Source organism: Falco biarmicus, chromosome 9, assembly GCF_023638135.1.
Source record: "Falco biarmicus isolate bFalBia1 chromosome 9, bFalBia1.pri, whole genome shotgun sequence".
NCBI classification, from domain to species: Eukaryota; Metazoa; Chordata; class Aves; order Falconiformes; family Falconidae; genus Falco; species Falco biarmicus.
In genome coordinates, this window is record NC_079296.1 from 13552310 (window position 1) to 13579616 (window position 27307).

At 46.3% G+C, this 27307-nt stretch overlaps 2 protein-coding genes and 1 long non-coding RNA gene across 7 annotated transcripts in view; 2 read left to right on the forward strand and 1 right to left on the reverse strand.

The window, feature by feature from the left end:
* Positions 1 to 27307, forward strand: part of LOC130154650 (golgin subfamily A member 2-like) — a 72183-nt gene that overhangs the window by 2404 nt on the left and 42472 nt on the right. For 2 of the 5 annotated variants that reach the window (XM_056350890.1, XM_056350893.1), the window contains 14 exons: positions 2868 to 2906; positions 3416 to 3478; positions 3721 to 3814; positions 4473 to 4579; positions 5127 to 5185; positions 5431 to 5572; positions 10956 to 10994; positions 11504 to 11566; positions 11809 to 11902; positions 12561 to 12667; positions 13216 to 13274; positions 13518 to 13659; positions 14982 to 15089; positions 15188 to 17052. In XM_056350890.1, the coding sequence (XP_056206865.1) occupies positions 2868 to 2906; positions 3416 to 3478; positions 3721 to 3814; positions 4473 to 4579; positions 5127 to 5185; positions 5431 to 5572; positions 10956 to 10994; positions 11504 to 11566; positions 11809 to 11902; positions 12561 to 12667; positions 13216 to 13274; positions 13518 to 13659; positions 14982 to 15089; positions 15188 to 15253 (1182 nt within the window). In that variant the 3' untranslated portion in view covers positions 15254 to 17052. Of the gene's footprint in view, positions 1 to 2867; positions 2907 to 3415; positions 3479 to 3720; positions 3815 to 4472; positions 4580 to 5126; positions 5186 to 5430; positions 5573 to 10955; positions 10995 to 11503; positions 11567 to 11808; positions 11903 to 12560; positions 12668 to 13215; positions 13275 to 13517; positions 13660 to 14981; positions 15090 to 15187; positions 17053 to 27307 lie in introns of those variants that run through there. The other 3 variants (XM_056350892.1, XM_056350894.1, XM_056350891.1) reach the window with 2 other exon arrangements.
* LOC130154655 (DNA repair protein SWI5 homolog) lies at positions 20701 to 23216 on the reverse strand (the record flags this gene model as incomplete). Its single annotated transcript, XM_056350903.1, is given in 4 exon segments — positions 20701 to 21385; positions 21387 to 21430; positions 21890 to 21984; positions 23071 to 23216. Coding segments are annotated over 4 exon segments (309 nt in total), but the record flags the coding sequence as incomplete, so codon positions are not given.
* Positions 24353 to 25537, forward strand: LOC130154661 (uncharacterized). Its single transcript, XR_008823815.1, has 2 exons — positions 24353 to 24402; positions 25414 to 25537. It is a non-coding gene; the product is annotated as an uncharacterized LOC130154661 (long non-coding RNA).

Genomic DNA, 27307 nt, shown 5'->3' on the forward strand with positions numbered 1-27307 from the left:
TGATCTCCAGGCAAGCAGCTGCCCTGAGGAAGCTGTCTAGTTATTCCTGCCAACCCGTTTTACAGCAGGCGATGAAACTTGCGCAGGGGATGTACAGTCTGGCAAGTTCCAGTACTGGGTTTAAATAGGTTTGGGCAGGAAGTCAGATCCTTTGAGTCAAGCGTTTACAGGCTTTAGCGTCTTCATGTTGCCAGGCTTCTGAAGAGGAAAGGGCGGGAACTATGCCAATAAGCAATAGAAACGTGTTCAGGCACAAACATAAAACCCCAGCCTTTTAAAAAAAATTCTTTTCAGGCAGTTTATTTAAATGTAAGGCTTGACCAAATTGTGATAGAAGCTCAGGGAAGTCACATTTGGTAGCCCAGAATTGTCTTCCACTGTTGCTGTAGCAAAGCTCTGATTTTCGTTCCACTTGCATCATTTTGGTAGCTTATTTTCCTACCATTGTTTCAGTTCAGTTGTCGTAAAGTAACTCCTATTTACTACATATCCGTGCGTCTTTTATCAATAAGCGTAACTATAGTAATCACCAGGGGTACCAGTTAGATGCAGTGAAACCTGCAAGACGGAATGGAGTTCACTCTGGTTTGCCTTTGTATTCCTTTTCTCCTTTTTTTGTGTGATAATACAGCAGCCGTTCTGTCCAGCAGACAGGGTGAAAAGCTGAAAGTCCCTCCAGCTGGAGCTTGTACGTGTAGGTTGCGTACCGGTAGAACCCGAGTGACGTGACATACCGTTAGCTCTGAGGGTGCTGGGTGTGCCTGCCTAGCATCAGAAAGCATGTATTTCGACTGGAGTTTTGCTCGTGTCACGGGGATTATTTTCAGTGAATGCTCGTAAGCTCATTTTAAGTTAGACCACAGAGAAAGAGGCTGGTTTCACACTGGAGGGTGAGGTGAAGATGGGTGGTCCAGTGCTGTTGCTGAGCTGGCATTTGGTCTTGCGGTGAAGGCCTACCTGGGTCTGCACTTTTAGTCCTGTTCTGAAAAAGGAGAATTCTGTTCCTTCTTGTTTTCCCAGTTTTCTCCCCGCTCTCGTTTTCTTAGCACGGAGAGATACATTTTGATCTGATTGGCTGTTATGTGGACTGTTGTGTCTGGGGTTTCAGAAATCATTTGAAAACTGATCGTGAATTGCAATATGGCATGAAAGGTTTCTTTTTCCAGTTGCCGTCTTGTACAAATCCTGTGTCAGGAAAATGCTGTTCAGAAGCTCACTTGATGCTAATAGGGCAGAAAAGCTGATTGTTGGCACGAGCTTCTGCTGCCATTGGTGTCTTCATGCGAGGTAGACCCTTCCCATCTCGGCCACTTCAGCTTTCTTGGCTGTGAAACACAGAAAGCCCAGCAAAACAGGACTCCGTGTGCGAAAGCAAATGGATCAAGCATGGCGTGCCAAGCTGAGCAGAATTACTTTTTTTTGCTATGTTATTAGAACCTCACGATGCATAATTTCCCGAGAAGTGTCTTGTTCCTAATTCTCACTGTTTCCAACAAATCCAGCTGTTCAAATAGTTTATTGAGTTGTTGGTTTTTTTTTAAATTTATTTCAAAACTGATGGTGGAGGAAGAAGGAAGGTCTTGTGGTTAAGGCACATTACTGTTTTTTGCATCTTGAAGCATTAAGCAAACAGAATGTCGGGACCAGAAGAAATGAAGGAAACATTTTTGACATGTACTGGTGAAGGCATTCCTCTCGTCCATCTGATGTTTGCTAAGTTCAGCATTTCCCGGTGTACCCCGTGACCCCCCTTGTTGTTTTGTTTTGGGGTTTGGGTTATTTTTGTTCCATTCTGTTTCTTTTTGTGTTTTAGCTGGGCTGCAGAGGAACTTGGCATAGTGCATTGCCCACCCAAGATTCTCCTTGTGTGCCTGCTTTTACGCTGGCCTGCAACTGTGTAGGGCCTTTGCTGCATTTGTGGTCTTGCCTTTGCTTTTGCTGGTTATGTTGTGCATGGGCATTGCTAGAATGAAAACCTCTCGCTCATCACTCTTCCGTCTGTAGTCATCTTTCAAAATGCATTGAAGCAGTAGTAGTAGTAGTAGTAAAGAAAGAGCTTGGACAATGCTTGTTTTTTGGGAAGGCAAAAAAGTCCTCCTGCTTATGTAGTTAGTTACGAGGCATCTGTGAAGAAGCTGTCAGGGAGCCAAGAAGCAAATAGCAAACACAGCAGCACAGTTGTGTGGCAGCCTGGGTAGGCAGCGGCCACCTTTGTCTCCTTCACCTCATATCTAAAGGTGCATTACCTACGGACAACAAATCTCCAAATACTTCACCGCTAAGATGGAAATGGGCTAGGACAGAATTACCCCTTTTCTTTGTATCTGGCTTCAGCGCTCTCATACCACCTCCTGCAGAAGTCTGCCAACACAAGTGCGGCTCTGTGTGACTTAAGGCCAGTTCTTCAGTGGAATAAACGTCTGAGGTCTTTTTTTGAATGGGTTTTTTGGGGTTTTTATTTTGTTTATTGGTGGTGGTTTTTAAAAAAAACCCAGCATTGCTGGCAATCATCCCAATACACCAGGATTACTGTGATCAGTTGCACAGATGTGGGGATGCGAGTTTAACTGAAGGTGGTAGATGCTCAGATGTAGACATGGAGGGGTTTCAGCAGCGGTGTTGGAGAACAACTGTGGCAATCTACTGAGCGATGAAAAAGATGCCTGGCATATAAAGTACGTTAGTGAAGGCAGCTCCAGATCTCTTATTTTTAATAGCTAAGGTGAACATCCTAGTCCTCTACAGAAAGGACTGGAAATTCTGTTTGCATGAATTGGGCATGTATCCTACTTTGTTGAAGTGAAAATGTGTTTCAGATGTATGAGAATCTTTTCTCTTGATACTGGTGCATCAATTTTCTTCCACAGAAACAGCAGAACCAGGAGGCAGTGGATCAGCTGGAGAAGGTAAAGTGTGTCCTGTTTTTGGACAGGCAGAAAAATAGTATCTCGTTCTTGGCGCAGTAGAGAGTGTAGTGGGCTGTGGCACAGGCATGTGTGGTCTTGTCTTGTGTTAGATTCAGTTTCATTTGCAGCGTAGGCTTGAATATTTTGACTCATGCGTTAGGCCTGCCTGGCAGGTAGCGTTCTTATTTTGACAAAAGCGAACGTTTAAATACTCCTGTATTAGAGGAGTGCGGTGGAGGCAGGAGAATACAAGTCCTTGCCAGTAGCTTGCTCCTAAACGCTATCGTATTTATGCTAGCAGTGATTGTGCTGTGCTGTTACTGCCGTTCTAGGATGGATGAATAATGAAGTCGTTCAAATAAGGCAAGGCTGAAGTATGTCTTCAAAAATACTGCTGTCGTTTCGATGCTGGAAGTACTACCAATGTATCACTGCTTTTTTAGTTTGACACAAAACAAGGGTTACCTATCTACATTTTTGTGCTAAATAGACATCATTTGTTTATACAGGAAAAGATGGAGCTGGAAGAGAAATTTTCTGAAGAGCAAGCCGCGCTGAGGGAACAGCTACAGGTGAGGCAGAGCCTCCATTACAGTCATACTGCCTGCCTTCTGCTGTTCTCTGGATTACTGACCATTCGTAGTCTTTACTCGGGAAGCCGCGAGCGCGTTCCTTCAGGAAAACTGGGAGTCAGCCAGACTGTACTTAACTGCACGAGCTCTTTACCTTTACTGGGTTAGCCTTTTGTGGCAACAGTGATGTTGCAATTACAAGCAAAGAAGTTTTGTGCTGAGCCGATTTTCCTTTCCCAAAGGTTCATATCCAGACTATTGGAATTCTAGTTTCCGAGAAGTCTGAGTGTCAGACGGCACTTGCACCTACTCAGCGAGCTGCACGGGAGAAATCAGGTAATTGACTGTGAGCACTCCAGCTCAAGCTGTTGGTCAAAGTGTGAATTTCAAGCCAGAGGCATGACAGTTGCTGGCAGCCAGCTCACAGCACTCGGCGACTCCTCGGTGGGCAATACTTGGCACCATCGCTGCCTCTGTCACCAGAGCTGCCCCCAAGTGGGAGCATGTTGATCCCATGGCAGTTGAGGTTCTTTTGTGCATCGCTAAAGCCTCGTCAGCCCTGTTCAGCCCCGGTGACTACCCCAGGCTGTTCCTTTCTGACTTTCTTCTGATCCTTTTAAAACGTAGTTCCCTTTTCTCCACCCTCACTCCCACACAGCTATCGTGTAAAGGTAGGTTTTACCCGAGCCCTTCATTCTGCACCAAGTTTGAGCAACTTCTTCTATTAGAAAGAAAGATCCCAACCAACATATTGCCTATTCTGCAGCGGCAGTTTCATCATCTCCCTCAGAGTGAGGATGGTAGTTACAGAGAGCTTTACTGCCCAGAGCTGCTAGTGAACCACCTGTAGAGCCAGGGGCGGAACCAGGTCTACTGACTTACAAAGCTCTGTGCTGCCTTAAGAGCTTGTTGACAAAGTAGAAAGTGCTGTTCAGCCAGTTCCAAAAAGTTCTTTGTGGTCCAGCCTCAACTCTCTCTGTTCTGACTTGTTCAGGAGAAGCCGAGAGCTTTGCTGCTCGTTTACATTCATCTCGCCAGAGGGAATTGGAGCTGGAACGTACTTTGGCCTCCGTCTCTCTGCAGCAAAAACAGGCAGAGAAGGTAAGAGTCACCTCTGCTTATGCTTCGCCAGGAGCTCTGCCTTTGGCTATTTGCTTGTCCATCCACTAATGCGAAGTCTGTAGTCCCTGCTCAGAGAAGAGGCAGAAAGTAACATTGTTAATTGTTAATTAACCTTGTAAAGCCCTGTATTCTCCATGGTCAAGGCAAATGTCATTCAGGTTTCTGTGACCACTAATCATATGGTTCAGTTGCTGTCTTCAGATCCGACACCTCACTTCATTAGTCTTGCCAGCTCCACACAACAGGAGCGCCACCGAGACCTTGTCTCAGGAGGGTCTCCATCAGGCACACACTTCAGTATTGATATTAACCCAGAAGTCTGCAGAAACGACCTCACGTCCAGTTAGTAGCATTGCGTTTGAAAAGGCTGAGCAGATTTATTCCTGGCAAATTCAGGAGGTTCTAAGCAAACCTGTCCTGGAGGATTTTGCCAAAGTTCTGATGCTTTCCACTTCAGCTGATCTGCTAAAGGTGAAGTATTTTGCTGAAGTCTGCAGCTGAATCAGTCATTTCTTTTTTTCTCCAGCGTAATGCAGAGTTAATGAAGGAGCGAGAAGACCTGAAACAGGAGCTGTACAAACAGAGGTAGGTCCATTTACTGCTTGTTACTGCAGAGTAACACTGCTCTTCGCGGTAGAGCCACAAAACATCACAAGGGGCATGCACCACAGGTGGTGACTTGGGAGGCTGGATATTCAACTTAAAGTGACTGGATGTGATGTTTCTGTGATTCTTACTGTTACAAATAGCTGGATTGTAAATGTATGACATGTACTTGACCAGACCCATAGTACATACAGTGATGCTGCTTTAATTTTGGTTTGTTTCAGCAAAAGTAGTGAGGAAATAAAGCAGCAGAATTCGGAGCTGTCAGAGAAGGTTCGCTGCCTGGTTTCTGAGATCTCAGCCAAGAAGTTGTATATGGAGGATTTGCATAAGAAACTGGAAATGGCTGAACTGATGATCCAACAGGTGACCATACTGCTTCCAGGCTGTGAGGGTAGATCGCACTGACCGTTGTAAGACTTTGCTCCTGAGAGTGGGGGCAAGGCTTAACTCTTGTTCGGAAAGGAAGGCACAAAACCTCATCGGGGCATCCTCTTGGTCAAAGGCCTTCAGCGAGGCCTCTGAGGAACAGAAGGTCTGTTTGAAGGAGCTGGAGCAGTAGACTGAAAGCTGTTGTGACGCTGGTCTGCGAAAAGAATGTTGTACAATATGAGAGGGTGACTGAACATACAGGGCGTGACAATACAATGGCTTTTCCTGCTTTCTATCTGTTTGGCATTTTGGTTACGCAGCTGTCATGTGGTCTCACTGAGAAGCCAGTTGAATAGGGGTGGTGTTTGTACCCACCCTTGCAGAAGGTGAATTGGACAATGGTTACTCAAAGGTCAGCTGGGAAAAGTTAAGAGAAGCAGCCAGTTAGGAAGGGAATTCAGGAAGCCAGCTGTTAGCAGTTCAGAGAGCAAGCTGGTATGAACCTGAGCCTGTGAGGGAAGAAACTGCTCTTTTGTTTATTTTTGGTTTTGGTTTTTTTTTCTCCCTCCCCAGACAGTGGCTTAAGTTACCCTTGAAATAAAGGCAGCTGCTCCTCTTCTGGGAAAAGTATTGTGTGCCAACTGACATGCTCCAGACATTGGCTTTAAATTCCTGATGTGTTTGACAACTTTTAAAATCACAAGCTTGTATACCATCTGATCTGGCTGTGTAATACAGACTCTGGAAATGCACAAAGTTTCTGAGCCAGTTTTTTCCCCGCTCTCATTTTCTTAGCACGGAGAGATACATTTTGATCTGATTGGCTGTTATGTGGACCGTTGTGTCTGGGGTTTCAGAAATCATTTGAAAACTGATCGTGAATTGCAATATGGCATGAAAGGTTTCTTTTTCCAGTTGCCGTCTTGTACAAATCCTGCATCAGGAAAATGCTTTTCAGAAGCTCACTTGATGCTAATAGGGCAGAAAAGCTGATTGTTGGCACGAGCTTCTGCTGCCATTGGTGTCTTCATGCGAGGCAGACCCTTCCCATCTCAGCCACTTCAGCTTTCTTGGCTGTGAAACACAGAAAGCCCAGCAAAACAGGACTCCGTGTGCGAAAGCAAATGGATCAAGCATGGCGTGCCAAGCTGAGCAGAATTACTTTTTTTTGCTATGTTATTAGAACCTCACGATGCATAATTTCCCGAGAAGTGTCTTGTTCCTAATTCTCTCTGATTCCAAAAAATCCAGCTGTTCAAATAGTTTATTGAGTTGTTGGTTTTTTTTTAAATTTATTTCAAAACTGATGGTGGAGGAAGAAGGAAGGTCTTGTGGTTAAGGCACATTACTGTTTTTTGCATCTTGAAGCATTAAGCAAACAGAATGTCGGGACCAGAAGAAATGAAGGAAACATTTTTGACATGTACTGGTGAAGGCATTCCTCTTGTCCATCTGATGTTTCATATTGAGGAGTGTTTGAACCAATAAGGGTGAGGTGACCTGTAGCTGGAAGAAGTAAGGGAATTCCTGACCTTCCTAGGAGCACCTAACATACGTTTTTCCTTGAGAGCACAAGTATCTGTCCTGCAAAAAAGAAACGGAGAAAATTCTGTTTGTTTCCCTCTGCAGTCTTCCACTTTATTGCTTTCCTAAGATGTCTTCACCATTACCGTATTCTTGCTGCTTGATTCACGAGAAAAGTGCTGAGCAGGTAGACGGGGAATGCCAAGAGAGAGATTTCTGGTTCCCTGTGAAGTGCCAAGAAGGAAGTGACTGAAGTAGGAGGGAACCCTTGCAGGTGGCATTGCAAAGAGCTGTGATACATTGGGGGGTTGAATGTTGAAAACGATTATCTCGTTTGTTTTGTAGTGGTTTTAAATTATGGCTTAGCAGAGCTGGATGATGAAATAAATTGCCATGAAACGCTAGAGCACTGCTCTGGGTCTTCATGGCTCTCTGATGCTGTACAAGATAAATGAAGTTGTCGGGTTCACTGTGGGTAGAGGTGTCGTCAGATGCTGTTCGTCCTCCCACGAAGGCTGGATGAGAACTTGCATTGCTGTCCAGAAACAGGTTTTTGGCCCTTTTCCGTTTAGTTTCTTCTAGTCATGGGATTCATAGTTCCATGAGGGCCACTGGCACCTGCTCCCAGCCACGCTGAGTTTGGCCTGTTGGTAAATGTCCTCCTTCTAAACTTGTGGTTCATAGCGTGCCGCACATTTCACCAAGATTTACAGGGAGCGTTTGAGTTTGACTCAAAAACCTACCAGTTTTCAGGTAGTCACTGACCTGTTCTTTTCTGTCTTAATCTGCATCCAGCGACCTCTGTTTTCCCCAGATACGTCCTGAAGGTAGCGCTTTTCAGAGCAGAGTGGCCACCATCTGGCTTTGCCCTCGCTCGCTTCTTGGTGTGTCCTTTGCCATTAATCTAGAGTGTGAACTTGAAGAGTTGGGTCATGTTAGTGTTCCATGTTCTCGGGGATGGCCTCGTTTTGATCCACTTGTCCTATGAATTCTCTTGATATTTGATGTGGAGCTTTAAGCAGTCAGCTCCAGAAAACACTCTTCAATCTCAGAGGTTTCTGCAGTCATCCTACTAAACAATATGATATTTAAGCATTGAGAAGCAAAAAAATCCTGGTTTAGAACGTAAACTTTCAGCAGTAGGAAGAAAAGCTGAGTGGGATGAATGAACAGCATGTATTCATGGAAAGGTGTATTCTTGATTTAGTGGAAAAGAATCGGAAATCAACCTGCATCATTCACATTAGCTTGTGGCAGAGGGAGTCTGCATCTGTCCTTACCCGGAAAAGTATGTTTTCTGTGTGTGGTAATTTGGAGTGAAAGGTGCTATAAGGAGTGTTATTAGGGTAGTCACTTCTTACGTAGTAGTGACTTGTTGCCTTGGGGAATAAAACTGGCTGACTTGACTGCTTTGCTTGTAGTCTACATCATATGTGAATGGAGAAAGTGGTGTTTCTTCCACAAATATTAAGGAAATGGAAGTAGGTTGTTCTCAATCTTTGCCCCGCACCACCCCAGCCCCCGCCTTTCTTATTTGCTACTGTTGGTAACTGACTGGGACTCTGCTTTCAGCAGTGTTAGCGAGACCTAATTGAATGCACAGTTCACGTTCATTGCTGTCTAGTGTTGTCTTGTGCTATCATCGGGTAGTTGTGATCAACAGTGGGAGGCAGGTATCGGAGGTGTTTCCAGTTTGGGGACTGGGGATAATCTGGCTTCCGTGCAACGGCCGTTCTTATTTCTGAGTCACTTTTACGTCAAAATGAAGCCTTGGCAGAATGGATAAAATGTGTTGATGTCTCAGCTGCTTTTGTTGAAACGGTAGATTTTTGTTTTGTTTGGAGAATCTGATTATCACAGTTTGATAGGATTTATTTTGCTGTCCTTTTTAAGTACTGCTTTTTTCCTCCCCTTCTCCTCTTCGGCTCCTTCCTTTTTCTCCTGTCTGCATGTGCCCATCAGACACGTTACCGGGAGCTGGCAGTAGCCCTGGGTTCCAGCAATCTTAACGAACAAGCAGTTCGTTACACAGATAGAGGAACTGGTAAGAAACAACCCAACCAACCAGTCTGACATGGTGCTTGCTGCTCCTCCAAGCTCTTTGGGTGTCTGCAAAGTTATGGGTTCTCTCCTAGTGCCACAAGGAAGGCTGCTTACACAGCACTCTGTAGGGAACAAAATGAGCTGCACGGAAAACCTGTTAAGGGGCTCAAAGTCTAAGGCCGCTGGTGAATGTATTGGCTCAACTGAGGAACAAGAAACAGAGTTTTGTCATTTCCATTTAAGTGTGCTCTGCTGATCTCATCAGGCTTTCCCTGGATGATAAGCATCCTGATAAAACAGCTATTTCTGCACCTCGTCCGAATCCTTGAAACACAGAATTCTGGTGCTGGCAGCAGTGTGAAAACCTGTTTCTGAAGGTGGTGGTGCTGATCTAACGATATCGGCAGAGTGGGAGCAGTAGGCCTGAGAGGGTCTGGGGCTGGTTTCTGATCATATCCTCAGCTTCTCTTGGCGCGATGAGTGAACTGCTTTGTCCTGTGACCTGCATGGATTCCCGCTGCAGCTTTTCAGCCTTCAGCTTTAACGCTGCAAGAAATGCAGCCAAGTGGACTTGTTCAGTCTGACAAGAGCCTTTCTTGTGTGAAATGCTTTTCCCCATTGTGTTCCTCTGTAAAAGTACACTTTTTGCAAAGTTCAGCATTTCCCGGTGTACCCCGTGACCCCCCCTTGTTGTTTGGTTTTGGGGTTTGGGTTATTTTTGTTCCATTCTGTTTCTTTTTGTGTCTTAGCTGGGCTGCAGAGGAACTTGGCATAGTGCATTGCCCACCCAAGCCTCTCCTTGTGTGCCTGCTTTTATGCTTGCCTGCAACTGTGTAGGGCCTTTGCTGCATTTGTGGTCTTGCCTTTGCTTTTGCTGGTTATGTTGTGCATGGGCATTGCTAGAATGAAAACCTCTCGCTCATCGCTCTTCCGTCTGTAGTCATCTTTCAAAATGCATTGAAGCAGTAGTAGTAGTAGTAGTAGTAAAGAAAGAGAGCTTGGACAATGCTTGTTTTTTGGGAAGGCAAAAAAGTCCTCCTGCTTATGTAGTTAGTTACGAGGCATCTGTGAAGAAGCTGTCAGGGAGCCAAGAAGCAAATAGCAAACACAGCAGCACAGTTGTGTGGCAGCCTGGGTAGGCAGCGGCCACCTTTGTCTCCTTCACCTCATATCTAAAGGTGCATTACCTACGGACAACAAATCTCCAAATACTTCACCGCTAAGATGGAAATGGGCTAGGACAGAATTACCCCTTTTCTTTGTATCTGGCTTCAGCGCTCTCATACCACCTCCTGCAGAAGTCTGCCAACACAAGTGCGGCTCTGTGTGACTTAAGGCCAGTTCTTCAGTGGAATAAACGTCTGAGGTCTTTTTTTGAATGGGTTTTTTGGGGTTTTTATTTTGTTTATTGGTGGTGGTTTTTAAAAAAAACCCAGCATTTCTGGCAATCATCCCAATACACCAGGATTACTGTGATCAGTTGCACAGATGTGGGGATGCGAGTTTAACTGAAGGTGGTAGATGCTCAGATGTAGACGTGGAGGGGTTTCAGCAGCGGTGTTGGAGAACAACTGTGGCAATCTACTGAGCGATGAAAAACATGCCTGGCATATAAAGTACGTTAGTGAAGGCAGCTCCAGATCTCTTATTTTTAATAGCTAAGGTGAACTTCCTAGTCCTCTACAGAAAGGGCAGTGGAAATTCTGTTTGCATGAATTGGGCATGTATCCTACTTTGTTGAAGAGAAAATGTGTTTCAGATATATGAGAATCTTTTCTCTTGATACTGGTGCATCAATTTTCTTCCACAGAAACAGCAGAACCAGGAGGCAGTGGATCAGCTGGAGAAGGTAAAGTGTGTCCTGTTTTTGGACAGGCAGAAAAATAGTATCTCTTTCTTGGCGCAGTAGAGAGTGTAGTGGGCTGTGGCACAGGCATGTGTGGTCTTGTCTTGTGTTAGATTCAGTTTCATTTGCAGCGTAGGCTTTAATATTTTGACTCATGCGTTAGGCCCGCCTGGCAGGTAGCGTTCTTATTTTGACAAAAGCGAACGTTTAAATACTCCTGTATTAGAGGAGTGCGGTGGAGGCAGGAGAATACAAGTCCTTGCCAGTAGCTTGCTCCTAAACGCTATCGTATTTATGCTAGCAGTGATTGTGCTGTGCTGTTACTGCCGTTCTAGGATGGATGAATAATGAAGTCGTTCAAATAAGGCAAGGCTGAAGTATGTCTTCAAAAATACTGCTGTCGTTTCGATGCTGGAAGTACTACCAATGTATCACTGCTTTTTTAGTTTGACACAAAACAAGGGTTACCTATCTACATTTTTGTGCTAAATAGACATCATTTGTTTATACAGGAAAAGATGGAGCTGGAAGAGAAATTTTCTGAAGAGCAAGCCGCGCTGAGGGAACAGCTACAGGTGAGGCAGAGCCTCCATTACAGTCATACTGCCTGCCTTCTGCTGTTCTCTGGATTACTGACCATTCGTAGTCTTTACTCGGGAAGCCGCGAGCGCGTTCCTTCAGGAAAACTGGGAGTCAGCCAGACTGTACTTAACTGCACGAGCTCTTTACCTTTACTGGGTTAGCCTTTTGTGGCAACAGTGATGTTGCAATTACAAGCAAAGAAGTTTTGTGCTGAGCCGATTTTCCTTTCCCAAAGGTTCATATCCAGACTATTGGAATTCTAGTTTCCGAGAAGTCTGAGTGTCAGACGGCACTTGCACCTACTCAGCGAGCTGCACGGGAGAAATCAGGTAATTGACTGTGAGCACTCCAGCTCAAGCTGTTGGTCAAAGTGTGAATTTCAAGCCAGAGGCATGACAGTTGCTGGCAGCCAGCTCACAGCACTCGGCGACTCCTCGGTGGGCAATACTTGGCACCATCGCTGCCTCTGTTGCCAGAGCTGCCCCCAAGTGGGAGCATGTTGATCCCATGGCAGTTGAGGTTCTTTTGTGCATCGCTAAAGCCTTGTCAGCCCTGTTCAGCCCCGGCGACTACCCCAGGCTGTTCCTTTCTGACTTTCTTCTGATCCTTTTAAAACGTAGTTCCCTTTTCTCCACCCTCACTCCCACACAGCTATCGTGTAAAGGTAGGTTTTACCCGAGCCCTTCATTCTGCACCAAGTTTGAGCAACTTCTTCTATTAGAAAGAAAGATCCCAACCAACATATTGCCTATTCTGCAGCAGCAGTTTCATCATCTCCCTCAAAGTGAGGATGGTAGTTACAGAGAGCTTTACTGCCCAGAGCTGCTAGTGAGCCACCTGTAGAGCCAGGGGCGGAACTAGGTCTACTGACTTACAAAGCTCTGTGCTGCCTTAAGAGCTTGTTGACAAAGTAGAAAGTGCTGTTCAGCCAGTTCCAAAAAGCTCTTTGTGGTCCAGCCTCAACTCGCTCTGTTCTGACTTGTTCAGGAGAAGCCGAGAGCTTTGCTGCTCGTTTACGTTCATCTCGCCAGAGGGAATTGGAGCTGGAACGTACTTTGGCCTCCGTCTCTCTGCAGCAAAAACAGGCAGAGAAGGTAAGAGTCACCTCTGCTTATGCTTCGCCAGGAGCTCTGCCTTTGGCTATTTGCTTGTCCATCCACTAATGCGAAGTCTGTAGTCCCTGCTCAGAGAAGAGGCAGAAAGTAACATTGTTAATTGTTAATTAACCTTGTAAAGCCCTGTATTCTCCATGGTCAAGGCAAATGTCATTCAGGTTTCTGTGACCACTAATCATATGGTCCAGTTGCTGTCTTCAGATCCGGCACCTCACTTCATTAGTCTTGCCAGCTCCACACAACAGGAGCGCCACCGAGACCTTGTCTCAGGAGGGTCTCCATCAAGCAGACACTTCAGTATTGATATTAACCCAGAAGTCTGCAGAAACGACCTCACGTCCAGTTAGTAGCATTGCGTTTGAAAAGGCTGAGCAGATTTATTCCTGGCAAATTCAGGAGGTTCTAAGCAAACCTGTCCTGAAGGATTTTGCCAAAGTTCTGATGCTTTCCACTTCAGCTGATGTGCTAAAGGTGAAGTATTTTGCTGAAGTCTGCAGCTGAATCAGTCATTTCTTTTTTTTCTCCAGCGTAATGCAGAGTTAATGAAGGAGCGAGAAGACCTGAAACAGGAGCTGTACAAACAGAGGTAAGGCCATTTACTGCTTGTTACTGCATAGTAACACTGCTCTTCCCGGTAGAGCCACAAAACATCACAAGGGGCATGCACCACAGGTGGTGACTTGGGAGGCTGGATATTCAACTTAGTGACTGGATGTGATGTTTCTGTGATTCTTACTGTTACAAATAGCTGGATTGTAAATGTATGACATGTACTTGACCAGACCCATAGTACATACAGTGATGCTGCTTTAATTTTGGTTTGTTTCAGCAAAAGTAGTGAGGAAATAAAGCAGCAGAATGCAGAGCTGTCAGAGAAGTTTCGCTGCCTGGTTTCCAAGATCTCAGCCAAGGAGTTGTATATGAAGGATTTGCGTAAGAAACTGGAAATGGCTGAACTGATGATCCAACAGGTGACCATACTGCTTCCAGGCTGTGAGGGTAGATCGCACTGACCGTTGTAAGACTTTGCTCCTGAGAGTGGGGGCAAGGCTTAACCCTTGTTCGGAAAGGAAGGCACAAAACCTCATCGAGGCATCCTCTTGGTCAAAGGCCTTCAGCGAGGCCTCTGAGGAACAGAAGGTCTGTTTGAAGGAGCTGGAGCAGTAGACTGAAAGCTGTTGTGACGCTGGTCTGCGAAAAGAATGTTCTACAACATGAGAGGGTGACTGAACATACAGGGCGTGACAATACAATGGCTTTTCCTGCTTTCTATCTGTTTGGCATTTTGGTTACGCAGCTGTCATGTGGTCTCACTGAGAAGCCAGTTGAATAGGGGTGGTGTTTGTACCCACCCTTGCAGAAGGTGAATTGGACAATGGTAACTCGAAGGTCAGCTGGGGAAAGTTAAGAGAAGCAGCCAGTTAGGAAGGGAATTCAGGAAGCCAGCTGTTAGCAGTTCAGAGAGCAAGCCGGTGTGAACCTGAGCCTGTGAGGGAAGAAACTGCTCTTTTGTTTATTTTTGGTTTTGTTTTTTTTTCTTCCTCCCCAGTCAGTGGCTTAAGTTACCCTTGAAATAAAGGCAGCTGCTCCTCTTCTGGGAAAAGTACTGTGTGCCAACTGACATGCTCCAGACATTGGCTTTAAATTCCTGACGTGTTTGACAACTTTTAAAATCACAAGCTTGTATACCATCTGATCTGGCTGTGTAATACAGACTCTGGAAATGCACAAAGTTTCTGAGCCAGATTTTTAAATTAAGAGAATAGGTTTTAATCAAACAAATAGTGAATATAAAATTGGTAGGGAGGAGCTGTCTAGTTCAGCCTGTTTTACAGGGCTAAAATCCAAGCTTTTTCATTTTAATCTCCTTCTCCCTCTCCTTTTTTTTCTTTTTCATTGAACATCACCGTGTGTTGGAGCACTTTAAGGTTGCAACATGGATCATGTGGCAGGATGCTATCAGGGGAAAGGCTATGCAGAAGTGGCATGTTAACATTTTGCCATAACTTTTTGTTTTTTCTTGGCAGTTCTCAAGTCAGGCTGGGATTCTTGATGCAAAGCAGCAGTTGCAGGTGGCACTGGAGGAGAAGGCAGGCCTGGAAACCCAGGTTGCTCAGGGGTTGTACGAAATGACATCCACATCTTCATGTCTGTAGAGAAACTTGTGTGGCAGAAGAATGCAGGCTGAGCTTTGCGTTGACACTGGTTTCTTCAGGCTTTATCCCTGAAGCAGTCACTGCCAAATTTATTTAGCCAATGTGATTTTCTTTGTGTTTTATTTTGTTTTGAACAGCTCTCGGAGTCAGTTCACCAGCTCCAGGCAGAAAGAGATCAGTATGTAGGGGAACTGAAGGAGGAGCAGAGCATTTGGCAGCAGCAGGTGCAGCAGCTCTCTGAACAGGTAACACCAGGGGCAGCATCACAGCTGCTTTAGACAAACACAGGCAGGAGTGAATGCACTATGAACATTGTTTTAACTTTTATTGTGTGGCCTTGCAGGTCCATGCAATGGCAGATGAGAAGGAGGAGCATATGGCCCGAGGAGATGATGACGTGGACTCCTGAGTTCGACCAGAAGACCTTATTATAAGCGTGGGTTCAGGACTAATAAAATCCTCGTTTGCTGTTCACGCGCCCCATACTAAAGTATCGTTGGTTCACACAAGTCTTGGCTACATAGAATTGGTTAATTACTAAGCTGCAAATGCACTGAACTTCTTGCATTTTTTTCTCTCTTCTTTTTTATCTCTGTGGGTTTCATGTTCTCAGCCAGCCGCCGAGATGTGGCATCGCGCATCCGCTCTGGCCTTGCTTCATATCGCGTCTTCCTTCCAGGCGTTCAGCCAACCTTATCTTACTTTCTCTCTTCTTTAGCCTTCAAGGCCCTTCACAGGCATCGTGGCCTCCAGCACTGGACATAAAGCTCTCTACATTTCCCCCGTCTTTATTTTGAACAGAAACAACATTAGAGGTTAAACTACTTTTGAATCATAGATCTTACACAGTTCAGCGTACAGGGAATAATGGTCAATATAAGTACAATTAGCAATAACAGTATTCCTCTGCGAGTTGTAAACTCCTGCAACCGTCTGGTGGTTCCCCAAGACTTGAAAAGATTCCGCAACCAATCTCCCAATAGTTCATGCTGTGAGCCCTGTGACATGTCCTTCAATTTTTGTAACTGAGTGTGAATCGATGCGGAATGGCCCGGAAGGTTCATACAACACATTCCTTAGTGCTGTGCACTGTAGGCTACTGCAGAGGAACGAAGCTGGGTTAATTAGCATTGATAATATACAGCCGTGGGCTGGCTTCAGGGGCGGTGGGTTGGCTGGTGTAGACAAGGTGCAGCTGTGGCTGGTTCTGTGAAGCGGTTGGGCAGCCGAGGAAGAGAGGGCAGCCAAGGAAGAGAGGGGAGGAAGAAGCAGAGAGGGTGAGTGTGCCCTGGATGAGTCAAGACGAGACGAGAAGGCAGCAGAGGGACTGCCATGAAAAGTGTGGTGGTAAAAGACCTTGTTGCAGCTGGCTAGTTTGGAGAGTGCTGTGGCAGGCTACTCGCTGCTGTTCACTTAGCTTCTACAGGTGAGATCACATCCCTCCTTTCTTTCTGTCTCATCCTGGTTTCTTCTCATACTCCCTTAAAGTTATTTGGCTCTTTGCTGCAGGTTCTCAGCTGCACATTACCAATGTCAAAAGAACCCACTGTCTCTGTTTTCTACAATTCACCCCTGTTTGTGGGTTTTGGTTTTGTTTCTTTGTTGTTTTTTATTTTGTAAAAGGTTGCTTTACCATGTTATGGAATTTTCATCCCTTTTTCTTTTGTTTTCTGTCTCATTACTTAATTACCAATTTTGGCCTTATTTTATGTGTACATTTGTACATTTCAATCAGGTTCACAAAATGTTAAAGTTGTTATCGGTGCATTTCATACAGAGGTCAACATACAGGTTTATGATTATTTACAAGAACATGCAATAAGCTATGGAAATTGTATGAAAATATTTTTCAGAAACTTCTAATCAAATAAATGAGCATGAGAAATTGTGTTTAACTTGTAAATTCTACGTATAAGCTGTTAAGAAACATTTTCTATCCTAAAATGAATAGATAAAACCTACTTAAAAGCTCTTGAAATCTTGCCCTTGGGCGAGTGTTTCGCTGTGCCTCCATTCTAAAGCATGGAAGTGGAAATTGTGTAGAGCAAAGTTTTACTTTAAATAACTGCTCAACTGTTATTGCTGCTGTTCAAAGAACCTGAAAGCATACAATGAAGACTTGGAACTAAACAAACATCTGAGTGGACACCTCTAGATTGTTACTGGAATTAAATGCAGAAGTTAACTATAAAAGTTTCTCAAAATGTTCTGGATGCTTTGTGTTGGTTGTTTATAGATAGATATATAAAACTATACACAAACAGGGAAATAAAAAAAAGCTTAAAAACATAGGGAAAGATAATCGTATACAGTTATTTATAGCTTAGTCACCTTTTTTTTTTGAAAAAAATTGTAGATAAACTATTACCTGAACATGCAGTACATCCACAACTCTGAATTAATACCGGTTTTGTAGTGTGATATAGTCCTGTATGAACCATAAATCAACTACGTGTTAAATCACTCTTCGCCATCGCTGTTGTCACGATCTTTGAGCTTCGTAGCAATGCCTAGGTCGCTATCCTTTAGCTTAGGGAACTTAACCAGGTGAAAATGCAAGCATCTATTTCTAAGACAAATTTGCAGAATGCAGTTTAGCCACAAGTCACTTTATGGAGAGATACTATGTTGTATGGCGTATAATCTATGAGAAGTGAGAAAATGGTGTTCCTGAAAGAGAACACTTCTCTAGATCGTTACTTTGGAACGGGTTTTGCACCTGCTATACTGCAAGAATCCCCTAAGCAGTGATGTATCTTTGTGGACTTTGAGATATCTGTGTGATTAGGTTTAAGCTTAACACGCAAACTGATTTCAAGTACAACTCTAGGCACAAGCGTGGGAAAGAGCATGCTGTCGGGACACAATCTTTCTCGCTTACAAGGTATCAAATGGTACGTTACTCAAGTTAAAGTCTAACTTCTATGACAACTTCATTTTCACCAAAGGAGCTGCAGTTAAGTACACAAACTAATGCAGCTCAACTGAAGTTTCACCACTGCGACGGAGTACAGAATACTTTTCCCACCGACCTTAAAGGTTGCGGTGGTGGTGATGAAGGGGTGACAGATACTTGACTTTTAACCCAAAACAAATTTTCAGCTGTGTTAAATTCACCTGTACACAAAGAACATGTTATTCCTTCTGAGGCAACAGCTGAGGATTTGAACAGTCTGTTTTCACCTTGAGCTGTTCCCAATGTAGAGGTTATGAAAAAAAGAAATAATTCAAAAGGTATTCTGTCAGTGTGCTGATGCAGTTGTTTCTTAAATTCTGGTCACGCTGAAATAGAGTTATGTTCTAGCATTCATATATAGGTAGCACTCCATTACAACTTATGAACAAAATTCAGAAGTTCATCTTATCTCAAATTTCTTGGAATTCGATTAGGTTGCAGTCTTATTAAAGTCACTTTTTTTCTTCTTTTTTTTCTTTTTGTTCTTTTTTTCTTTTTTTTCTTTTTCTTTTTTTTCTTTTTTTTTTTTTGTTCTTTTTTTTTCTTTTTTTTTTTCTTTTCTCTTTTTGCAACCGGAGACACTTTACCATAACAGAGAAGCCCATATTTACATCTCTGAGCCCGGACACAAAACGCAGCTGCACATACCACCAGGCTCAGGGCAGAAATCATTCACGCAGTTACATAGCTATGTACCACTACATGCATGCGGACACCTATTTGTCACTAGATAAGCATGTTCATCTTTCCTCCTCTCCTTCACAATACCTAGCTGTTCTCTCATCTCGTTAGGTCAGCCATTCCCCATTTTCCTCTCCTGTATCTCTCTTCAGACGTTCTCTATCCTCCTCTTTTTTGCTTGTGAATTGTGGCAAGGCAAAGGTTGTGTGTAGCTGGGTGCCCATGACCTGATTTGTGTCACAATCAACTAAACGCTGAATACAGGACAAAAAGGCATGGGAGACAGAAGGCAAACATCAATATGGTGGTTAAGGTGATTATAATAACAAGCCAGGAAAAAAAAAAGAAATAGTATTGTAGTATTACTTTCTTTAGCAAGCTAGCAGCCTTATTTATGAAGCACGTGAAGAGCGTGCACTGTTCTTACAGAAGAGATTAGAGAAGCAAAAATGTGTTACGCTGCATTCCAGAACTCAACCTGAGAGTTACAGTCTGCTGTGAGTTCTGGGTTATAACCATTTGACACGTGTTGGGGTTGCGACTGTGCAAGGGCTGCGATGCCCATTTGCAATTTTCATTGGCATTATCACAGCTAGTTGTTTTGAAAGCAACCCTTGAGCTTCCTCATGCTCGACTTGTTGCAAAATATTCTGAAGCCGATCAATAAAGTTAGTCTATGACTCTCTAGGACCCTGCAAGACCGTGGCGAACGACGCACTAGAGGCTCGCCCAGACTCCCATATGCCCCTATCCGGACTGCCTTCATAGCCATCTCCTCCGTCTGCAAATAGCTGTCCCTGGGATGCCTTGCCTGAGTCACAGGATCGGTCAGCACAATTATTTTCTCCAGCCAACGGCTCACAGTTCACAGCAATTCCCCGATTAAGCTTTTCAATCGAGGCCACTACACATAGCTCGCAAAAATCAGATAACCACATCATGCACTGCGTCGGCGTGCGTACAACACAAAGCGATGACTTCCAATAATCACGTGGTGTGAGTGTATAAGGCTCTGCCATCGCTTCAAGAAGGGAATAGCAAATGTACTATGAATTCCCCCCTTCCCGCACGGCTTTAACAGCCTCGTATTGCACAGGCTGCCACTCTGCAGGTTGATTTGGCTGACAAAATAGTGAACGTGCCATGGCGCCTCCCAAATGCCCTCGCTTAAGCGCTTCCCGCCTGCATTCCTGCCACTGATCCCTCAGACCCCCTTTCACCCTCCCCGAAAATACAGCCAGTGCATCAGGGGGAGGAGGAAAAAGGTCTAGCTCCTCTTCCGGATCTATAGGACCTGAGTCAAAAGGTTTATCGGTGTCAATGGAATCATTGTCTGAGTTGTCCTGTTCCCGCGCTTGGTCCTGTGCTGTGAGGGTCGCTGCAATCAGTGACAGGAGCTTTGGGGGCAGAGGAGGTGTGGACGGAATCACCATCGCTGACGGTGTGTTGAGAAGAGCCGCGCTGTCGGGGGGATTTACAGCCTCCCCCGGTTTAGCGCTGTTAGTCGAATTAGCCCACACTTGGCAAAGAGAAGTCAGAATTTGCCACCAAGGCGCTAAACACATGCCTGCCACGGAGTCCTCCTCCACGGCAGCATCACACAATCGCCTGCTGACCGCTTGCCAGGCAGGAATTTTCCAGGTGCCATCAGGTGGAAAGTCCAGCACTTTGTCACGGATCCATTCTAGCAGAGTCACTAGCTGCGGACCCATCATCACGTTCTCTAATAAAGTCTGTGTAAAAGGAGAATATAGTGCGTTTTGCATGACAAGTTTTCCGTAGCTCCTTAATCATTTCCCAGTGAAATGCCTGATATTGGCCTGGGTGTCTATCTTGTAATATCACGGGAAACGCGTGCGCTCCCTCTTTCATGCTTTCCAAGTGCACTCTCCTCCACCCCTCTGTAATCCGTCTGCCGATATCATTTTCATCATCGCTACTGCTTCCCTTATTACCGCTCTGCCGCACCACTCGCTTCTTCCTTACTTTTGACTGTTCCTTTTTTAGCCGCAAAAACGAAGTGTGCTGCTCCAGTTCCTCCAGGCTGTAGCCTCTGTAGCAGTCAAGGCAATTCGGCACCTACCCCTTACTGGGTAGCGCTGCCACACCGTCACCATTGAGAGTCCTTAGAAAACATTTGACTAATAGATGTTACAGTTGTCTCAGAATAGAGGTTAAGAATTTGCTCCCAGGTTCATGCACTGTTTTATAGGCTCTTAAATAAGCGAATTACTGAGAAATGCGACAGCTGCTTTATTCAGACAGGACAGTTCAATACAACTTCACCTTTTGCCATTTACCACAGAAATGATACAGAACCTCTAGCTACCCGAGCAGTTAAGTACAAAAATGCAGAATACCCAGACTCACCCAGATGTGATCATAAAACAAAACCAACCCCCAAGCCACCACAACTTCAGCCTTCTTCCCTTGCTGCTTCTGAGGGTTTTTTCTTTTCTTTCAAAGCAGCTATTACATTGCACGTTTGCATGCCCTCGCTTCCTCTATTATTCAGTAACCAAACAGCCCCTGGATGTTGGAGAGAAGCAAGGTCTCCACGGGAAGAGTCTTCACATCAACCTGAATTACGGCCTTTCCAAGAAACGAAAAAAAAAAAATAAAATACTGTCCCATCAGACAGGAGACAAAATTATCCAAAGTCCTACATCCCTTTCCCACAAGCAGGACACAGTTGACAGATTCAACAGCTTTCGCGTTGTAAAGCTTCTCAGAAATAAGGCAGCTAATCCACACGCTGTTGCAATTCTACACACACGCTTCTGAGGCCACCTTCTGTCAGCTCTGAACCAATACCACACCAAAACGTCACGGCCCAGTAAGTGTCATTTTTGCAGGATGGGGCAGTCTTCAGGTTCAATACTAGTCGCTAAGCTCCAGATCGTATGTATTCAGGGTAGCGCTGCTTTGTAGTAACCCCTCGGATAACAGCTAGAAAAGAAAGACCGCTATTTTCATTACAGAAGTATCAGACCAGTCAGAAAAGTTGTGTTTTCCTCCCAGTAGCCCCTAACTATCTCACAGAACCTCCTATAGCTAAGGAACCAATCTAAGGTTTTGCAGCTGTGCTCTCTGCTTGTCTCAACACTTTTTTAAAGTATATGAAGTGCAAAACTGACAAAAATTAGTAAGACTTAACACATTTTGGCCGTACATAACACAGACTAAAATAGCAGTAAACGACAATTCTTTCGCATGTTCAGTTCTAAACACATCCTGTGAAAATAACGACAGAAATGTTTGTGCTTGCACAGGTGGCTGGGCAATGAAAGCCCTAGAATTCAAGAATCTTTAAAACAAGCTCTGCCTTCATGGCATAGTACCTTCTCTCTCTCTGTCTACATGAAAACATTGACTGAGTTGTTCATCAACACTTTTCCCCTTCCTTACCCAGTTTGCCCAGCAGCGTCTGTCCAGCATCTTTAATATCATTGTACTCATGGAGCAGAGAAATGCGCTGCTCCAATTCCTCCAGGCTGTAGCCTCTGTAGCAATAAAAGCAGAAAAGGTCAAAAATGCCGCACAGCGAGTGTTGCCCCTACTGACCGACCGAGCACAGCAAGGAGATTTGAGACGCTCAAGCCTGGCACTATCTAAAGCAGAATCCGAAGGCAGCAAGTACAGTTGCTGCAAGTCATCAACACGAAAGCTACAAATGAGCAGACCCTCATTTTGAGTTGTTTTTTTTTTGCCACATCGACTTACAAAAAAACCCCAACCCACCTGAATTCTCAGAATCAAGTAGAAACAGGAATAGGCTGTGGTGAGCTCAATTTATATCTATATCTCTAATCTGTAGCTAGTGAAAAAAAAATGTAAGGTGGTAAAGCAAAAAAGCTTTGGGAACAGCCTTTGTTGCTCTGCCATTTCCATTCTCTGTACTACACGTGACCTTAGAAAATAACACTCCTTTGCAACAAATAACCCACAGAGATACCCTCTCTTTAAAAACCAAGCAGCAACTTTATCTCAAAAGAGCTGCTAATAAGCAGCTGCCACAGTAGGTCATAAGAAACCACAGTAAAGCAGTTGCGCTACCCTGTAAGCGGCACCCGCCTCTTTCCAGGCCCTTTGCTTGCCTGGGAAACACCTCTGCTTCTTGAACACCAACGTTTAACCCACTCGCTTCAGACAGGAAAGAAATAAACCCTTGATCAGGATGGAACAAACAAGGAAACGGTTTTATCTGGGGCTAAACCGGGCAGGTCATACAAGCCACAATCTCAGTTTTAATTCTCACATGAGCAAGGCCTTCTGGTAGCATGATGTGTCATAGCATCATTCATTCCCAGTTTGCAGGTAATTGCCTCAGCAACACCTGGGGTAAAGTTAAAATCCTCCTATCCGAGCTCCTAGTAAAACCTGGGTTTGCTTTACCAAATAAAGTGGAAAGAGTTCTCTCTTAACGGGTCGCATAAATCAAGACAACGCTGTAACCAGTGCTGCACAACACCATGATAAAAATGGTGGCCTAGGAGGATGGCTTTTAGCTCTAGCCCTAGACCATTTTTCTTTTTTAAACAAAAATAATTGAGGCATCACAGCGGACACTGAGCTCGCCAAGGACATACTCAGACAATAATTGTGCAGTTTCCTGGTCTAGAGCAAGGTCTTTCTGTTTCAGCTCTTTGATTTCATACTGCAGGGCTTCTTGGCTGGTTCCATTAGGTTGGCAGGACGCGGGAGGGGGGAATCTGTAGAGCAGAGAGAACACATTTCACGCCACCTCTGCCCAGGGGAAGATGCTGCAGTGCTGGGGGGCACTAATCAGAAAATACGCTGATGTGTCAGTGGATAAAAGTGGATAAAAGAGGAGAAAAAAAAGGAAAAGCGCGTCTCCTGGGCAGGGAGGGGGGGAGCTCAGGTAAAATATTGATGGGTTTCTGTAACGTTAGCCCGCCCCCCATCATATTCTTCGGCATTTTGTAGATTTACAGCGTCAGGTGAAAATAAAAACGTAAACCCCACCACTTCGGTGTTCAGAGGCGCTGCCAGGAGGAGGCAGCGCCGGGGGGCGAGGCCGGCAGCTCCCCCCCAAGAAAACACACCCCCGGCCGTGCCGTGCCGTGCCGTGCCGACGGGGCAGGCCACAGACGGCGGCCGGGGCAGCCCTGGAGCAGGGCCCGCTCCCCCCAGGCCGCGCAGGGCCTCACCGGGGACCTGAAGCCGGCCGCGGCGCTCCGCCGGCCGCCACCGGAGGCCCTGGCAGAGCAGAGCGGCGCCGCGTCAGGGGCCGGGCCGCGCCGCCTCAGCGCAGGCACGGCCCGCGGCGGGGACAGGGCAGCGGGGACACGGCTCCTACCTCCTGGGCCCGCGCCGCGGGGCACGCTGGGAAGTGGAGTTTCCCAGCGACAGGGCCCACTGTGCCGTCAGCGCTGGGGAACAAACGTCGCCGGGAAGCTGCAGGTGAGCTCTGGGTGGGGCACGCCGGGCAGCCAGGTGTCACCCGAGCAGCGGGCAGTGCGGGCTGTCACCCGAGCAGCGGGCGGTGCGGGCTGTCACCCGAGCAGCGGGTGGTCCGGGCTGTCACCCGAGCAGCGGGCGGTGCCGGCTCCAACATGGGGAGCAGGCACTGCAAGGTGGCACGTGCTCCTCAAGTGAACGAGGGAAAAGCTGAGCTGCCGGGCCCGGCGGGGCACGGAGATGGGCTGCAGCCCGGCCACGAGCCCCGGCCGGTAGAGCCCGGCCATGAGCCACAGCCCGGCGCCCTGCCGGAGCGGGCGGAGCCCGGCGATGAGGCGGAGCCCGGCGATGAGGCGGAGCCCGGCGATGGGCCAGGCCTCCAGGGCGGCAGCGCAGGCTGGGCGGGCCCTGGCTGCTGCCGCTGGTGGGCGAAGCTAAGGCGGCGCAGACGCGGGGCGGGCGGCAGCGAGCAGAGCAGGCGGGTGGCGGGCGAGGAGAAGGTGAGGGGCGGCGGGGGCCGGGGCGGGCTGGGCCGGCGGTGCTGGGGGTCTGCCGGGTTCGGTTTGGCGGTTCCCCCCCCGACGACCCCCCGACGTCCCCCACACCCTTTTTTGGGTTTTTTGGTCTCATTTTACTGATTTCCCCACCTTGATTTTCTCCCCGGCCGGCCGCCGCAGCGGCGTATGTGAAAGTCCTAGGTAGGGGAAAGTGTCCCGGAGCGGTTCGGGCTTCCATTTTGGAATTCTGCCAATAATGGGTCCTTCTTTCCCCACCTGGAGGCCGAGGCGCGGCCCGGGCTGCGGGCTGGGGAAAGGGGCAGTTGACCGAACTGCCTGGGGCTTGCTTGGCTGGGGGCTTCACCCTGCTGGAGCACGAACGATTCGGCTCGGAAGACCCAGCCGAATTCAAGCGAATGGCTTATCAGACTAGCTTTTCCGGGGTGAAGTGGGTGTGATTGAAAAATCCGTTGTAGGTTGCTTCTGCCCTTAGTTCACAGTGACTACGCTGCTTGTATTAACATGGCATTTGTCTGTAAGGGTTGTACTTTTCCTTCTCAAAGTCTTTCACAGAGTGGGAGATCTTACTGTCAGGTGTTGATGTTTCACTTAATGTTCAGATTTAATTGCCCTTTATTAATTTTTCCTCAATGCTCTTAGTTATAATGCTAAAAAAAACCCACCCCAAGATACTTCTTTTCATCTCCTTTTAGTTGCAGGATGGAGTATCAAGTCGTTTCCCAAAAACTCTTAGCTGTATGCAGAAGTGGAACGTTTGCAGCTCTGAGCCTCTTGTCGTAAACTCGTCACATTAGATCTTACTTTAGCCTTTTTTTTGGACGTGTTTTGATTTTTATTTTTCTTCCCCCCGGGTGACAAACTCATTGAAGAGCATTTCTCTTGTCCTTACGCTTGGTCTTTTTGCCCAGTGGAGTTGGGGCTGGGGGGTTGACGTCGTTCTCACAGAAGGCATATTCTGTTTGGATTACAGATTATTATTATTATTTTTCACAGCTGAAGGAGTATCAGCAGAAAAATAGCCCTGGAGCAGCTGCAGGAACTAAGAAAAAACGCAAAACTAAAGATGACTGTCGGCCCGAGACACCCACGGGCGATGACCAGCAGCCTCCAGAGAATGTGAGTGCCTCGGTCTTTGTCCCAGCTCATTTGCTACCTCCTTGTTCTCTGGTTTTCTGAACAACGTGACTAGAGCCGGGAAATGGTTATGCGGGTGTAATAGATGACTGGCGCAGCTGCCTGTATCGCCAGCACGCGAAGCATGCCACAATAGTTAGCAGCTACCGCTGCTGGAAGGTGCACACTAGAGCTCAGGGTACGTGCCAAAGCCGTGTGGGATCATGCGGTGCTGTCACGCAGCCCTGGGTGTGCCCAGAGCTGCTCCTTTGAGCTGCGTGCTCCTGGCCAGCCGGAGGATGCCGGTTTCTTTGGCTCCCTTTGATCGACACTTTCTCTCTGTCCTTTTCTGAGCCGTTCCCCCTTTTCTTTCACCTCCTTCAGATTCAGAACATTCTGAAGGTGCCGGTGTCGGACCTGAAGCGCTCCAATGGGGTAGCCATACCCTCATTGGACAGGGGGAAGGTGAGGCAGTGCTCGTGTCCCTCGCAGTGACTCGCTCTCCCTACTGCATGCTTCAGGTTCTGTTTACACTGACCTCGATTTCTTGGGTGGAGCCTTGTCCTGACATACCCGCTGTCAGTTGCTTGAGTTCTGTTGCTGTTCTTATTAACATGGAGCTAGTTGTTAGCATGCGTTTCCATTGCTCGTAAAGTGCTTGCGCCCTTCTGGGTTGTGTCGAACTGAACGTGTGAAAAAGTGAACCTTGTCAAAACCTCTTCCGCGAGACAGCTGAGCTTTGAGGAAAAGGAGGAATGTGGGGTGAGGCGATAAACTAACTGAGCTGCTGAGGGCAAGTGCAGTAGGGAGAGGCAGTGTTTTCTTAGTCTGTATTTCTCCCGCTGTGCGTGTCGTTGCTGTATTTCCTAGGGCCTTGTTTCGGAAGGGCATGACTCTGCTGATCTCCAGGCAAGCAGCTGCCCTGAGGAAGCTGTCTAGTTATTCCTGCCAACCCGTTTTACAGCAGGCGATGAAACTTGTGCAGGGGATGTACAGTCTGGCAAGTTCCAGTACTGGGTTTAAATAGGTTTGGGCAGGAAGTCAGATCCTTTGAGTCAAGCGTTTACAGGCTTTAGCGTCTTCATGTTGCCAGGCTTCTGAAGAGGAAAGGGCGGGAACTATGCCAATAAGCAATAGAAACGTGTTCAGGCACAAACATAAAACCCCAGCCTTTTAAAAAAAATTCTTTTCAGGCAGTTTATTTAAATGTAAGGCTTGACCAAATTGTGATAGAAGCTCAGGGAAGTCACATTTGGTAGCCCAGAATTGTCTTCCACTGTTGCTGTAGCAAAGCTCTGATTTTCGTTCCACTTGCATCATTTTGGTAGCTTATTTTCCTACCATTGTTTCAGTTCAGTTGTCGTAAAGTAACTCCTATTTACTACATATCCGTGCGTCTTTTATCAATAAGCGTAACTATAGTAATCACCAGGAGTACCAGTTAGATGCAGTGAAACCTGCAAGACGGAATGGAGTTCACTCTGGTTTGCCTTTGTATTCCTTTTCTCCTTTTTTTGTGTGATAATACAGCAGCCGTTCTGTCCAGCAGACAGGGTGAAAAGCTGAAAGTCCCTCCAGCTGGAGCTTGTACGTGTAGGTTGCGTACCGGTAGAACCCGAGTGACGTGACATACCGTTAGCTCTGAGGGTGCTGGGTGTGCCTGCCTAGCATCAGAAAGCATGTATTTCGACTGGAGTTTTGCTCGTGTCATGGGGATTATTTTCAGTGAATGCTCGTAAGCTCAGTTTAAGTTAGACCACAGAGAAAGAGGCTG